Genomic DNA, 13,829 nt, shown 5'->3' on the forward strand with positions numbered 1-13,829 from the left:
AAATTTGCTCCACAGTGTCCTTTACTCTCTCATTACTGGTAGGGAAATAGTTACCAGACTTTTAGCACTGCTTGTTGGGGGCAGTTAAAAAGAAGTTTTCCTATCTAGTTTGTTGGAAAGTTTGGCAAAATCCTGAAGGATTTGTCTAATTGTCCACTTGGATTTTCAAAAACTGTCCAGTTAATTTATCCAAAAAAACCTTCAAGCTGTTCGGATCAAGCTATTGTGATTAACCTGTAGGTCAACAGAAACAAAATAATGTGGAAGATGGGTATCCAAAAATAAATGCATAAATAACCTGAAATCTTAATTCTGCTTCTCTCGCAACCGATGGTGCCTGGCTTGCTGGGTATTTTCTGTTTTTATTTTGGGTTAGTTAACAAGATAGATTTCTATGGAATTGTTTGGATGTTGTCAAAACAGATTAAGAATTGGGAGTATTCCTCCAGAGTATGGTCATTATGCTTGTGACTCTGCTTGGAGACCGATTGCTAGTGATGTCCTGCAGAAACCAATGTTAGTGTCCTTTACCACATTCAATGTTCTGAGTGTATGTTACTGGAGTAGTCTGCATGAGTTGGAGGAATTTTCTAAATGTTTTCTTCCATGCATTGGCTTGCATTTTTCATCTTTACTGATCTGCTGGTGGATGTGGCATTTTGAATCATGTTACATGGGGCATCAAAACCGTATAAAGTAGGTCAGTAAACCAGTTATTGTTTTTCAGTCCAATATCTCCTTAGCTTTTTTCTAAAAAAAAGGTTGGAAAAACTCCTCAGTTGGAAACAAACAAGTACCCATCAAATGAATTTAAGAAAAAGAAATTGAAGCAAAATGGGTTTAACATCATTTAGGGCAGATATAACAGCCTATGATAGATATTCAGTCTTCCTGAATTAGGTAAGCTCAATTGGCATGCTGCCTTTAGGGACAAGAGGAACAAGTGCTCAAGCTTCTGTTTGTAAAACATGCCACTATGGAAATACTGTGAAGGCAGTGGCGGGCTTGGCTACGATGCTACCATTAACTAGATAAACTTGTGAAAACACCCTCTATCACACATAAAGATAGATTGACGAGAAAAAGTTAAACATCCCTTTGCAATTTTGAGCCAGCAAGAACCAACATTTTTAATGTGGCAGGGGAAGAAGTTGTCCTTACAATTCTGCAGAAGATTTTCAAAGGGAATTTATATAAGAATTGGTCAATTACTTAAAAATAGTGTTGCTGAGGAATAGTGTTAAGTCCGACTGACCATGTCAGTTTTGACAGCTCATCCAAATTTAACTTTGCACTGGAAGATGGGTCAAAGTGAGTGCTACTGATGGTTGTTATCAACTGGTTTCTTTGGGTTTACATTTGAAAGAGGCATTTGGTGTAATTTTAATAATAAATAAGTTGAAAGATTAGTCTGCTGGGTTTGCAGTAAACAAGGATAAGAGAACAGGTTAAATCTGTTGCAAATAATTAAGTGTAGAGCCCAAAAAAAAGCATTTTAAAAGCATAATACATAAAATCTGAGTGACAAAAGCACTATATGAATATGCTTTTTTTTAATATCTGGTCTTAAATCCAGCCTTTACCAAGTTTTCCTGTTAACATTCAGGTTTTTATTTGAAATTATCAAGGGAAGTCTCAATATACGTAATGAAGGCTGAAATACAGAATAAGCATAATTTGCTGCAACACACAGAAAATGCTGGAGGAACTCAGCGGGTCAGGCAGCATCTGTGGAGGGAAGTGAACAGTCAACGTTTTGGGCCAAGACCCTTCATCAGGACTGGCATTCAAATTTAGTTGAATTTAGTTCCTCCAGCACTTTCTGTGTGTTGCTCCAGATTTCCACCATCTGCTGTCTCTCTCTTGTGCAAGTATAATTTGGTATCAGTTAAGAGTTTTATTCTAAAAGCCAGATTGTTGCATTAGTTAGTTTTCCTGTTGATGTTGGGGTTGAGTAGAGAGACCACTATTTTGCTACATGAATCATGTTGTACTAGTTGTGGGCTGCTGAGTGATTTCCTGGGTGCTTCTCTCCTAAATTAAGTTAGATAACACTGTTGATCACACTTTTAGGGCAGATGACAAGGTAGATCTGTGAAGAACCCGAAGAAATTTGGAGAAGAAATCAAAAACTTGAAAAGCAGAGGTTTACTTTGAGATAACAATGTAGAAAATGGAAGAGTTTGGAATATTAGAAGGTAATACGTGACTTGATATGAACTAATTTAATCATCATTCAATTTGACATGCATCCTATGGAGACGTGGGTGCCCATTTATACATATCATCTTGACTGTAAGGAGATATGTACTGAGGCAATATGAACTCCAAAACATAATCAAGTGTTGAATAGGTTTGAAACAAATTACTTCGGAAATCTTTTGACCTTCTGCACATGAATATATTATTAGCTAGTGGCTTGGCATGAAAGAAAACAAGTTGAATGTAGTGCCTCTCAGATTCTCAGGTTTCCTGTATGTGCAGCTACAAGGTAAGTAAGCCGCAGTCGACCTCCAGTCTATCCCCAGATAATATTGTTAGGGGGGATAAGAATGGAGTTGATCATTAATAGAGAACATTAGAATGGCCACTGTCACTAATTCCAAGTTGCTGTTAATTAACACATCATTGATGTAGGATTATATTCTAGTGTAACTATACCTTTGTGCAAAGAAAAAATGCATTAATCACTTTGTAGCCAAAGTGCTGAAACGTGTTGATAGTGTAGACAATTGAGCACCCGAGATCTGTACGAAGGAGGAGAATTACTTCTGTTTCAGCAATGCTCATGTTTGGTAGAAGAAAGCGAATGCGAGCGGTACTCACCATTGGACAAGTTTGTGATGTACCTCTGCAAATGAGAATTAACTGCTGATTTGGCATGGTCAACTGGAAGACAATGCTTTATAAATGCAGAGCAAGCCAGTATCTTCGTTGGAAACTCAAACCAAGTCTTCATGGATGAATTAACGTGCATCATAATTAAATCATCAAGCATTCTTATATTGTTCAGTTAGTAACAGTAACCCATTGTTATTTCAGGAAGATCATCTTTCTTGTCAAGTAACTGACATACTAATTAACCTGTTGAGATCATACATTGGAAGAGCATTTAAAACTGCCAGAATGAAGTATACAAGTTCAGAGCATTTACTTATCTTCTAGTGATCTACTGGTAATGACTTCTTACTTACTGTAGTTTTATCTTTACTTACAGAATAGGATGCGATTTCTTATTTATGTTATTGATCTTCAAAGCTTTAATCATGACAGAATAGTTGTATGTGTCTATTATCCCTTGCCATTTTTATTTAAAAAGATAATCATTGAAAAATATAACCACATCTTGTATGCAAATAAAATACAGAATGTAACTTTCATTCAACATATATATTAAAAATGTAGTTAAGTATTTCAGTTTCAGTATTTTCCCATTCTTTTTCCTACAATGATTGAGCTGTGGGATGCAGGTTATCCTGAGAATGACAATGTGAATGAGATTCTAATGTGTGAACCCAGATAGTATGTAGGCTATTTTGGCATTACTGCTAAATCTCATTGTGTCCTCTGTTAATCACTGTGTAAATTGGTAAATTCTACCAGTACTCAATAATTATTGTTCAAAGAACTAAGCATTCATATGCCACCTTAATATCTCAAACATTTGGAAGAGTACAAGAAATTGCATTAAGCATTCACCATTATTATTGAAGTGAATACAGTAGCCATTTTGCACTTTGAAAGTTTTCACAACTAACAGTGTGATAAATAATTACTGACTTGTATTTTGGTGGGCAAGTTTGCGGGAAAAGTGTTGATCAGAGCAATGGAAGGTTTCCTTGCTGGCAATGATAAACACCAAATAAAAAATATGCAGAAAGATTTCCTTTATTTACTGTTTGGAGCAGACAAGTGTATGGTAAGTATTTCTTCATGAAAGATCATGATGACAGAAGACTATTATTTTGAGTGGAGTGGACAGAGAAAGTGGAGGGAACCAAAGCCCAGTTGGTGTGAGCTAATTAATAGGTTCATATGAGGGTGCATGGTGAAGGTCAAATCCACTGAGTTTCAGTGTTCAAGCCCCAGTTACATTCAGTCAACTACATTGCACAAGCCAAATTGCTCATATGTCTGACACAAGACTCCCAAACCAGACAATCTATTCCAAGCTTTGTCGTGAGAAATGATTATCAGGTAGACAGAGGAAAAGATTGAAGGATGTTCTCCAAGCCTACTTGAAGAAATGTAACATCCCTACTGATTCCTAGGAACCTCTGGCTCATGATTGCTTGAAGTAGAGAAGGAGAATTCAGGATGGTATTGAGAATCTTGAAATTATGCGTCAGAACCACACGGAGGTCCTGTATATGTGGCAGAAGGAGTGGAACATCTCACAAACTACCCATCCTCCTGCCTTGATACATGTATTAAAAATGTAGTTAAAAATTTCAGTCATCACCTGCCCCATCTCCCTGGTAGAAGTATTTAAGATTTTGAGAGGCATAGATAGAGTAGATAGAGTCCTTTTCCCATGGTAGGCATTTCAAAAACAAGAGGGCATGACTTTAAGGTGGGAGTTAGGAGATTTAAAGGGTATCTGAGGGGTAAGTTTTTTACATCGTGCGTGGTTTGTATCTGGAATGAGCTGCCAGAGAAAGAAAGAGAAAAAATACAATTTCTGTGTTTAAGAGCATTTTGACAGACACAAATAGGCAAGACTTAGAAGGATATGGTCCTAATGCAGGCAAATGGGATTACTGTAGATGGGCAAAAAGGTTGGCATGGGCAATTTTCATTAAAGGAAGGACATGGAAGCTTTAGAGAGGGTGCAGAGGAGATTTACCAGGATGCTGCCTGGATTAGAGAACATGTCTTATCATGGAAGGTTGAACGAGCTAGGGCTTTTCTCTTTGGAGCGATGCAGGATGAGAGGCGACTTGATAGAGGTGTATAAGATTTTGAGAAGCATGGATAGAGTGGACATCCAGCACCTTTTTCCCAGGGCAACAATGGCCAATACCAGAAGACATCCGTTTAAGGTGAGTGGAGGAAAGTTTAGGGGAGATGTCAGAGGAGGTTTTTTACACAGAGAGTGGTGGGTGCCTGGAATGCACTGTTGGGGATGATGGTAGAGGCTGACACAATAGGGACATTTGGACTCTTAGATAGGCACAGGAATGTGAGAAAAATGGAGGGTTACGAGCTGTGTAGGAGGGAAGGGTTAGATTGATCATGGGGCACAATATCATCGGCCAAAGGGCCTATACTGCGCTGTACTGTTCTATGGACATGGTGGGCCGAAGGGCCTATTTCTATGCTGTACAACTCTGACTCTGACTTTATGTCTGGATTCTCACAATGATTCCCACAACGGCCTCATTAGCAACCTTAGAACCCACAGAAGCAGGTGAAGTTTAAGTCATTCTTAATCCTGAGGGACTGCCTAAAAAGAAAAGAAGATGATGAGAGTACAGAAGTAGAGTGGGAATTCCTGGCAGGATTAGGAGATGAAGCAATAATATTGACTATGGGAAGTGAGTGGAATTTTATTTGGAACAACGTGCAAGTTTTGAAAGAGTTTGTGTATGAGACAAGTTGAGAGGTAAATGAATAATTAAAAGCTACAGGTGACAAAGGTATAGGTAAATGTTGCCGTTGCTTGCAGAATTTGAAATGCTTTATATTCATATTTTTGTAAGTCAGAAAGATCTATTTGGCATGTTTAACTGAAAACAACACAGAAAAAAGATAAGATGACAAAAGAGGCAGCAGAATCAGGTTTATTATCACTGACTTATGTCATGAAATTTGTTGTTTTGCGGCAGCAGTACAGTGCAAAAGCATGAAATTACAAAATAAATAAATAGTGCAAAAAGAAAGGAATAACGAAGTAGCAGGTTCTGGAATCTGGAACAAAGCATAGAATGCTGGAAGAATTCAGCAGGTCAAGCAGCATCTGTGAAGGCAAGAGGTGTAAGTTGACATTTCGGGTCAAGACCCTGCATCAGGAAAAAAATAAACTAGAAAATATAAATGGTGTAAGGAAATTAATGATGGAATAGTAATGATAAGGTCATAGAAATATTGCAGAAGACACTTGGTGGAATTAAATTATTTAATTCACTGGTCATACCTGTTTAAAGTTAATATGCTAAAAGGATAGATGGGGAATTTCACACCTATACTAGGTGTTAAAAGCTTTTTGATGCTTTTCTATGTTAAGCGAGCAAATTGAGGTGATTTAACCTAGAGTCTCCGTTTACACTGGAGACTTTGTATTGGTATAAATCTGTCCTAAATTTAATCAGAATTAAACTGCACTGATATAAATCTGGTATTAAAATTCACCCCTCTCATCTAAGGCAAAGCTGTTTTAAGATTGGTATCCCCAGTGTAAACCGACAAGTGGACCTGAAGTGGAAATAGTACGAATACTGCAGAATGCTTTGTCATCAGCATGTTTTACATTATGACCCTTTAAAGTTAATCTGGCCAAGACCTGGAGCAATTTGAAGCAGAACAGCTGCAGGCCCTGGTATAAATAGGCTCCAGAAACATTTATGACCTCAAATGGGCTTTATTAGGGGAATAGGAAGTGGTTTGGTGTTTGGGGAATTCAGTAAGTGGGTTATGATATAAAACAGCCTGATCAGTTAGCTGTAATAGGAGTGAATAGATGTGGTACATAGGGATTTTGTTCTTTAATTGGGTATGGATTTATACCAATTTGACCATTCTTTAAAATTGTCCGATTTCCTGGAAGCTGGCATTATGGGTAAGAAAATAGTTAATTCACTCTTATGTTTTGGGTTTGAATATGTACCAGACTGGGAAACGTATCATGGAAGATTTGTAATTTGTCTGGGAGAGTACTGAATCATACAGCTACTTCTGATATTGCAGTACCTGATCTGGGGCAGTAAAACTGGTTATTTACCTGTGGTATCTGGGGTCACAGTCAATATAGTTCAAGCAGAGTACTTTGTGGAGACATTGAATTATATGATGTGATAAACATGACCTGCTTATGAAGTAATTATTTGATGTGGGGAGAAACAGTTGTGTCTCAGAAGAATTTTTCTTGGCTATTGTTCCATAACTTTGACATTGTTCCATATTGTTCCACAATATGGCATTGATTTGGGACTTGCAGCCAATTGGTCCAGGAGAATGCTGATATGGAAACTAGAAATGTCACCGGTGATTTTTCGGGTCAGGGCATGCTTGAGGCATTATGAAAAGAACCTTTATTTTGCATCTTATATCTGACATTTCTATTTAGCCATGGTTTGGGTGTCATTCCATTGAAAAAATATTTATTATTATGCCATCCTTAGTTTTAAAGTGCATCATTAGTCTTTAGCAGGTTTGACTTTTACCTAGCAATGAGACTAATGGCTCTGAAGTTTGGCAAGATGTACGAGGTAATTAATACATAATCTGGGTCTCCCATCCACTTGGTTCCATTTGTAGAAGGAATTGTAAACGTGCTTTGCATTGAGCAGATCTTTCTTCTGTTCTGGCTGTTTTTTCAGTTGTCTTTGTAACTGCATATTTGTGTACATAAGGCTTCTCATTTATTGCCATGCCTTATTTTTATGGACCATTATAAAGGATTAACCCTGCTACCATCATCCGTATTCATATGCATTATATTTTTCTTGTATTTCCAACCCTGCATATAATTACATACTCACAACAGGTACTTCAGCTTTTTAAATATCAGCTATGTTTCTCCAGAAAGTTCCAGGGGCAGTGTCAGACCAGGACAATTTCCTGCAAAATAGCATTTTTATGTTGCATGGATGTCCAAGTATAACGTATTGCTCCACACTTAGGTTGTGATGCTTGTTAATCAAATTACTATTACCTGAAATGGCAGCATAAGTACTTGCTACCCTTCAATTCTATTATGTAATTGTGTATTTGGAGATGAAATATTGGGACAATCAGGGCTGTGTTTAGTTGTGGGGGAAGGGGCAGGGTCCTGCTGAAAATGACAGCAGATGATAAATATGTATGCCCCTGTTTAAGCAAATATATTCAAATTAGGTGGTAAGATTTGCCATTACCAATGCCTTAAGACTGTGCATCAAAATCACATGTCCATAGATGTTAATGAAGTGAGGAGGTTTTAAAAATTACAGTAAAACTCCAATAATCCACTATCTGACTATTTGGGAATTCTGATGGTTCACCATATGGCGGCATGTAACGCTATTACAGCCCCAGTGACCTGGGTTCAATTCCCACGGTTGTCTGTAAGGAGTTTGTACGTTCTCCCTGTGTGCCTGCATGGGTTTCCACCGGGTGCTCCGGTTTCCTCCCACATTCCAAAAAGACGTACAGGATAGGAGCTGTGGGCATGTTATGTTGGTGCCAGAAGAGTGACGACACTTGCAGGCTGCCCTCAGCACATTATCAGTAATGCAAAAAAATGCATTTCACTGTGTGTTTCGATGTACACGTGACTAATAAATATATATATATTACCTTATCATCAGGTGATGTTTACCAAGCTCCCTTCTCACTCACTGGGACCCCGGTTTGTGCACTCCCTTCCCACTCATCAGGGCTACACTTTCTGTGCTCTCTTTAAACTTTCCAGATTCCCTGAAAAATTTATTATATCATTTCGTGCCTGAGAAAAGCAAATTAAAAGTGTGTTGGGACACTAATAGGAATAGTTGGGCAAAGCAAGGCAAGACATTTTGTTTTCTCTTCAGCTGGGACAAGCAACAAGCAGTATTGCAGGAAATGTACAGTCATTTTTTCTCTGCAGCAGCTGAGTCATTAGAAAGAGGGCAGACCACTTGTAAATGGACCTGAGCCTGGAAGATACATCAGGGTTAACATTTATAGGGACAAGAAAGCACAAGCTGCCCAGAAGCCTACCAGATCATAAATTCCGGTCCCAGGTTCCACCAACAATTGTTCCTATGTCTCCTAATCAATCATTTGTCTTAAATAAAAACAGAAAATACTGGAAATACTCAGCAGGTCAGGCAACATCTGTGGAAAGAGAAACAGTTAACATTTCAGCTTTGAGATTCTCCATCTAAACTAGGAAAGAGAGAAAACAGAAAAAGGCGCGAAGGGTTTCAGGCTAATGAAGGGTCCCGGACCTGAAAGGTTAAATGTTTCTCTTTCCACAGATGCTGCCTGACCTGCAAGGTATTTCCAGCATTTTTTGTTTTTATTTCGGATTCCCTGCATCTGCTATTTTTTTATTTTCGTTCAATTGCCTTGCTGGTACATTCATTTGACTACCATTGAGATACCCATCAGTGAGAACATAGAGCATAGAACAGTACAGTACAATACAGGCCCTTTGGCCCACAATGTTGTGCCGACCTTTAAACCTTGCCTAAGACTATCTAACCCCTTCCTCCCCCATATCCCTCTATTTTAAATTCCTCCATATGCTTATCTAGTAATCTCTTGAATTTGACCAATGTACCTGCCTCCACCGCCACCCCAGGCAGTGCATTCCATGCCCCAACCACTCTCTGAGTAAAAAACCTTCCTCTGACATCTCCCTTGAACTTCCCCCCCATTACCTTAAAGCCATGCCCTCTTATATTGAGCATTGGTGCCCTGGGAAAGAGGCGCTGGCTGTCCACTCTATCTATTCCTCTTAATATTTTGTACACCTCTATCATTTCTCCTTTCATCCTCCTTCTCTCCAAAGAGTAAAGCCTCAGCTCCCTTAAATATTTTACTGGGGCAACACTTCGGTTTGCTTACCATTAACTGTGACTTGTGGAGTGGGATAAAGAACACTCAAAGCCATGGAAAAGTAGTTACTTAACAGTTATCCTCATATGACTTGGTTTGGCTGTAAACCTTGGAAAATAATAATCACTATTTTACATCTGTTGTTCATAATTCACTTACAAAACATATTTTTGCTGTAAATGTGTAAATGTAAATGAAGCATTTCTTGGTATTTGTAATTTGTTTCTCTTGTGTGTTTTATATTTGGGTTAATCAATGAATTTATTTGAATCTCACACAGAGCTTACCATGTTCCAAGTGGAAAAATATTAGCCGTTAAGGTAAGATGAAAATTCTGTTTCGTGAATAATTTTTGTAATAATTATTTTTAAATAGTACATTAGTTTTATTTTTCAAATGCTTATTTTTTTTACTTCCCATCTTAAACAGTTTTTATTTACTTTGATATGGGGACCTCCATAGCCAAAAGTATTGAAGCCAACCACCATCCCAAATGAGATCAACTAAATTGGCATTGATTAATTGTGATCTTGTGATTGGTGTTGCGTAGTGCCAAGCCAGCTGATATTTTTCTCCACCAAGTCATTTGGGAGCCATATTTAGGCAATATTTTACAAACTTTAAGTAATATATTTTGGAAATAAACTTGTTATGACACTGATCTTAGTAATTCAAAGATTATAAGTAGGATTTTCACTATAGAAAGTTGTGAAATTTGAATCAAATAAATCAGAAAATTTATGGCTTGCTCTATAAAAAGTGGTCATGAAAGATACCATGTTGTTGCAAACTCCAACTGGTTCACTGACGTATGAGAAGGAGATCCATTACGTTTATTCTCTGTCCGTAGTTCTCAGCATCTTGCGAAGTGACTGAGCAAGATGCCTATATTTTTTTCAAAGCAACACAGTAACACCACAAATACTATTTTAGAATATAACGGCAAGGCTGCAATCCTGTAGTAACAAGTGCACTTGAAGGAATAGAATCCTGTATATGTAACTAAATCAAAGAAGGTTATGTCTGCTACTTAAAAGTTATGTTGGTACTCTCTTCTCTATTGAAACTTCCCATGGGGGATGATCTTAAAAATCATTTTAAAATATTTTTTCTTTGATACCATTTTATGGTTGTTCTTCCATAATTTTATTATACAGCCTATATTTCACGAATTTTTAATATAAGAATGGATGTGCAGAAGAATAAAAATTGTGAAACAATGCAATAGTTTCTTGCTTGCAAGTTCAAGATAGGATTTTGTTTTTTAATGTCAGTGGTTCTGCACGATTTTGAGATGGCCAGGTGCCAGTGGGGTCTTTTCTTAAGTTTGAGGCTCTCGAACAAGGGGGCATTGTCTCAAAACAAAAATTTAGCTATTTAGTGCTGAGATGAGGAAAAAATCTTTAGAATTCTCTTCCCCGTGAGAGCTGTGTCTGCTTTGTTGTTGAAGAATATGATTGAGTTTCAGACACTGAGGAAATCAAGAGATATGAGGAACAGGTGCACAAGAGAATGAGTTAGAGGATGCCGTTGAAAGGTGGAGCAGGCTCATGGGGGTGTATGGCCATCTACTTCTATTTCTTAGTTCTTATGTTCAATTCAAAACTACGTCCTGGAAACTGTGATGTGTTTTGCAAAGTTGCAAGATAGTGAAAAACAGTATATAAATGTCATTTTTTACCTATAAGGTTCGTTAAAGGGTGCACAGGATTAAAAGCCTTCTTTTGGATTTATATCTTGTTTGTAGCATAGAGGCTATCCAGTGTTTAAAGCCATAGTCGAAGTCGAGTTTATTGTCATATGCACAAGTACATGTACGCACAGGTGCAATGTAAAACTTACTTGCTGCAGCATCACGGGTACAGATCAGATACAACAACACTCACAAGTAAAACATAAATTAACAACATAAATTATACAAGAAAGAACACAATTAGAACAAAATAAAGTCCACTGTAGTGCAAAGTGGTCATAGAGTAGCTATACTGAGGTATTGGTTAGGGTTGTGCAGGTTGGTCAAGAACCAAATGATTGAAGGGAAAGAGCTGTTCTTGAACCTAGTGGTGTAGTAGGACTTCAGGGAATGATGTAAGAAGCTGGGAGATGATAGGTGGAACCTCTCTCCTAGCCCCCCACCTGCTTATTACCCACTTCACCTGGATCCACCAATGACCTGCCAGCTCTTGCTCCAGCCCTTTCGCCCACCTTTACAGACTGGCTATCTGCCCTCTATCTTTCAGTCCAGATGAAAGATCTCGACCTGAAATGTCAGCTGTCCACTTCCCTCCATAGATGCTGCCTGATCCACTGAGTTCCTCCACCTTTTTCTGTGTTGCACTTAAAGTCTTTGATAATTTTTAAAGCAAAGTAGGTAAACTGAAATCTTTCCAAAATTCCTTGAATAATTTCCCTTTTTACATATATACACACATGAAGATATGAATAGTATGCTGTATTTACTATCCTTTAGTAACTTGCCTTGACCACTATTGGGCTTTTAATGTGTAATTTGATTAATCATTTGTATCATAATCATGTATCTCAGATGCTGCAAAAGTGCATATAAAGACAATAGTGTCAGCTAGGGATTATATAAGTAAATTAAACTAGAATAGTAGCTGAATTTGACCTGTGATTCTGCACTCCTTCCCTTAAGTGGAATGTGTGCTGCTCCTACAAATAGACGAAGTCATCCATGTCAGCCAGTGATGAATTGCCTTATTTATACTGTATATTTTAATAGCCTTGCACTAATTTAAGTTGAGCTCAAAGAGTAAATTATAATTCAGTCAGTTGACTGCTTGTATTTAACTTGACAACTCATCCTTGTTTGTCCTGGAGGTGTATTGGTAATCTGAGCAAATTTACTCAGGTACTCCACTCTCAGCCTTAAACGCTATTCCGATTAATTGAGGGACATTGGGATGTGTGGAGGTGAATTATTCCATGTTTTTTTTACACCGGGAGACCCTGAGTTGAATTTTGTTGGCGAATGACTATTGATTCACAAGTATGTGGTTTTAAATTTTCCTTGGCAGCAGGATATTACAGTTACAAGTCAATTTGGAGCTGCTTTTTATAAATCCCCCTACAGCAAGGTAAAAAAATGGGTTTTCGCATGATCTCAAATATGTCCCCCACCATTTAAAAAAATATGAAGACTTTGTATGTCGGGTTAACCAGTAATGTGCTGGTTCTCCTGTTTAGCTCAGATGCATTTTACATTTTAAGCTTTAATTTCTGTTTTAATTACAAAATACTTTCTGGTATTAGTTCAACCATCATAAGCTACAGATCACCTGGAACCAAGCATGGATTTTAATCATCTCCATATCTCCCCAGAGAGATTTAGCACAGAAAGAGGCCCTTTGGCCCATGCAGACCAGCAGCCACCCATTCACACTATCATCCTACATTAATCCCCACTGTTATTCTCCCCACATTCTCATCAACTTCCCCCAAATTCTACTACTCACCTCCATACCAGTGGTAATTTACAGTGGCCAATTTGCCTACCAACTCGTGCTTCTTTGGTATGTGGGAGGTAACCGGAGCATCCAGAGGAAGCCCACGTGGTCACAGGGAGAACGTGCACAGAGAGAGTAGATGCTGCCTAACTTGCTGAGTGTTTCCAGTGTTTTCTGTTTTAGTTTCAGATTTCCAACATCTGCAAGTTTTTTTTTGAATTTTCATTTTCAGTTATCTGATGATGGATGCTCCAGTAATGGAAGGTAGTGGAAGGCTTCTTCTTGGGAGCGGTAGGAGCAGAATATATTAGTAAAGAACACAACCTGCAAGAGGCGCGTTCTTTGAGTAAGGGGCTATAAAGATCCTGCAGGGATACAGCCAGACAGGAGGTGGCCAGTAAGGTTTCTGTAAGGAGTAATACAGCGAGTGCAGTCTATGACCACCTGTGCTTTGAAGAAGCCTGCAATGAAGGCAAATTCCCATGCCCACACTGCTTCTGTGAGCTGAAGATAAAATAAAATCCTTGAGCATGACATCTGGGTGACCTCCCTAATGCAGCAGTGAGCAGCATGCTGTGAGATGTGACAAGGATCAGCTGCAGCAGCCTGGACTGATCCTGA

At 38.3% G+C, this 13,829-nt stretch overlaps 1 protein-coding gene across 1 annotated transcript in view; it reads left to right on the forward strand.

Moving 5' to 3' along the window:
* map2k5 (mitogen-activated protein kinase kinase 5) overlaps positions 1-13,829 on the forward strand; it is a 220,459-nt gene that overhangs the window by 91,844 nt on the left and 114,786 nt on the right. Inside the window, exon 9 of the mRNA XM_052040367.1 lies at positions 10,022-10,061. Within this exon, the coding sequence (XP_051896327.1) occupies positions 10,022-10,061 (40 nt within the window). The remainder of the gene's footprint in view (positions 1-10,021; positions 10,062-13,829) is intronic.

Source organism: Pristis pectinata, chromosome 28 (assembly GCF_009764475.1).
Source record: "Pristis pectinata isolate sPriPec2 chromosome 28, sPriPec2.1.pri, whole genome shotgun sequence".
Lineage (NCBI taxonomy): Eukaryota > Metazoa > Chordata > Chondrichthyes > Rhinopristiformes > Pristidae > Pristis > Pristis pectinata.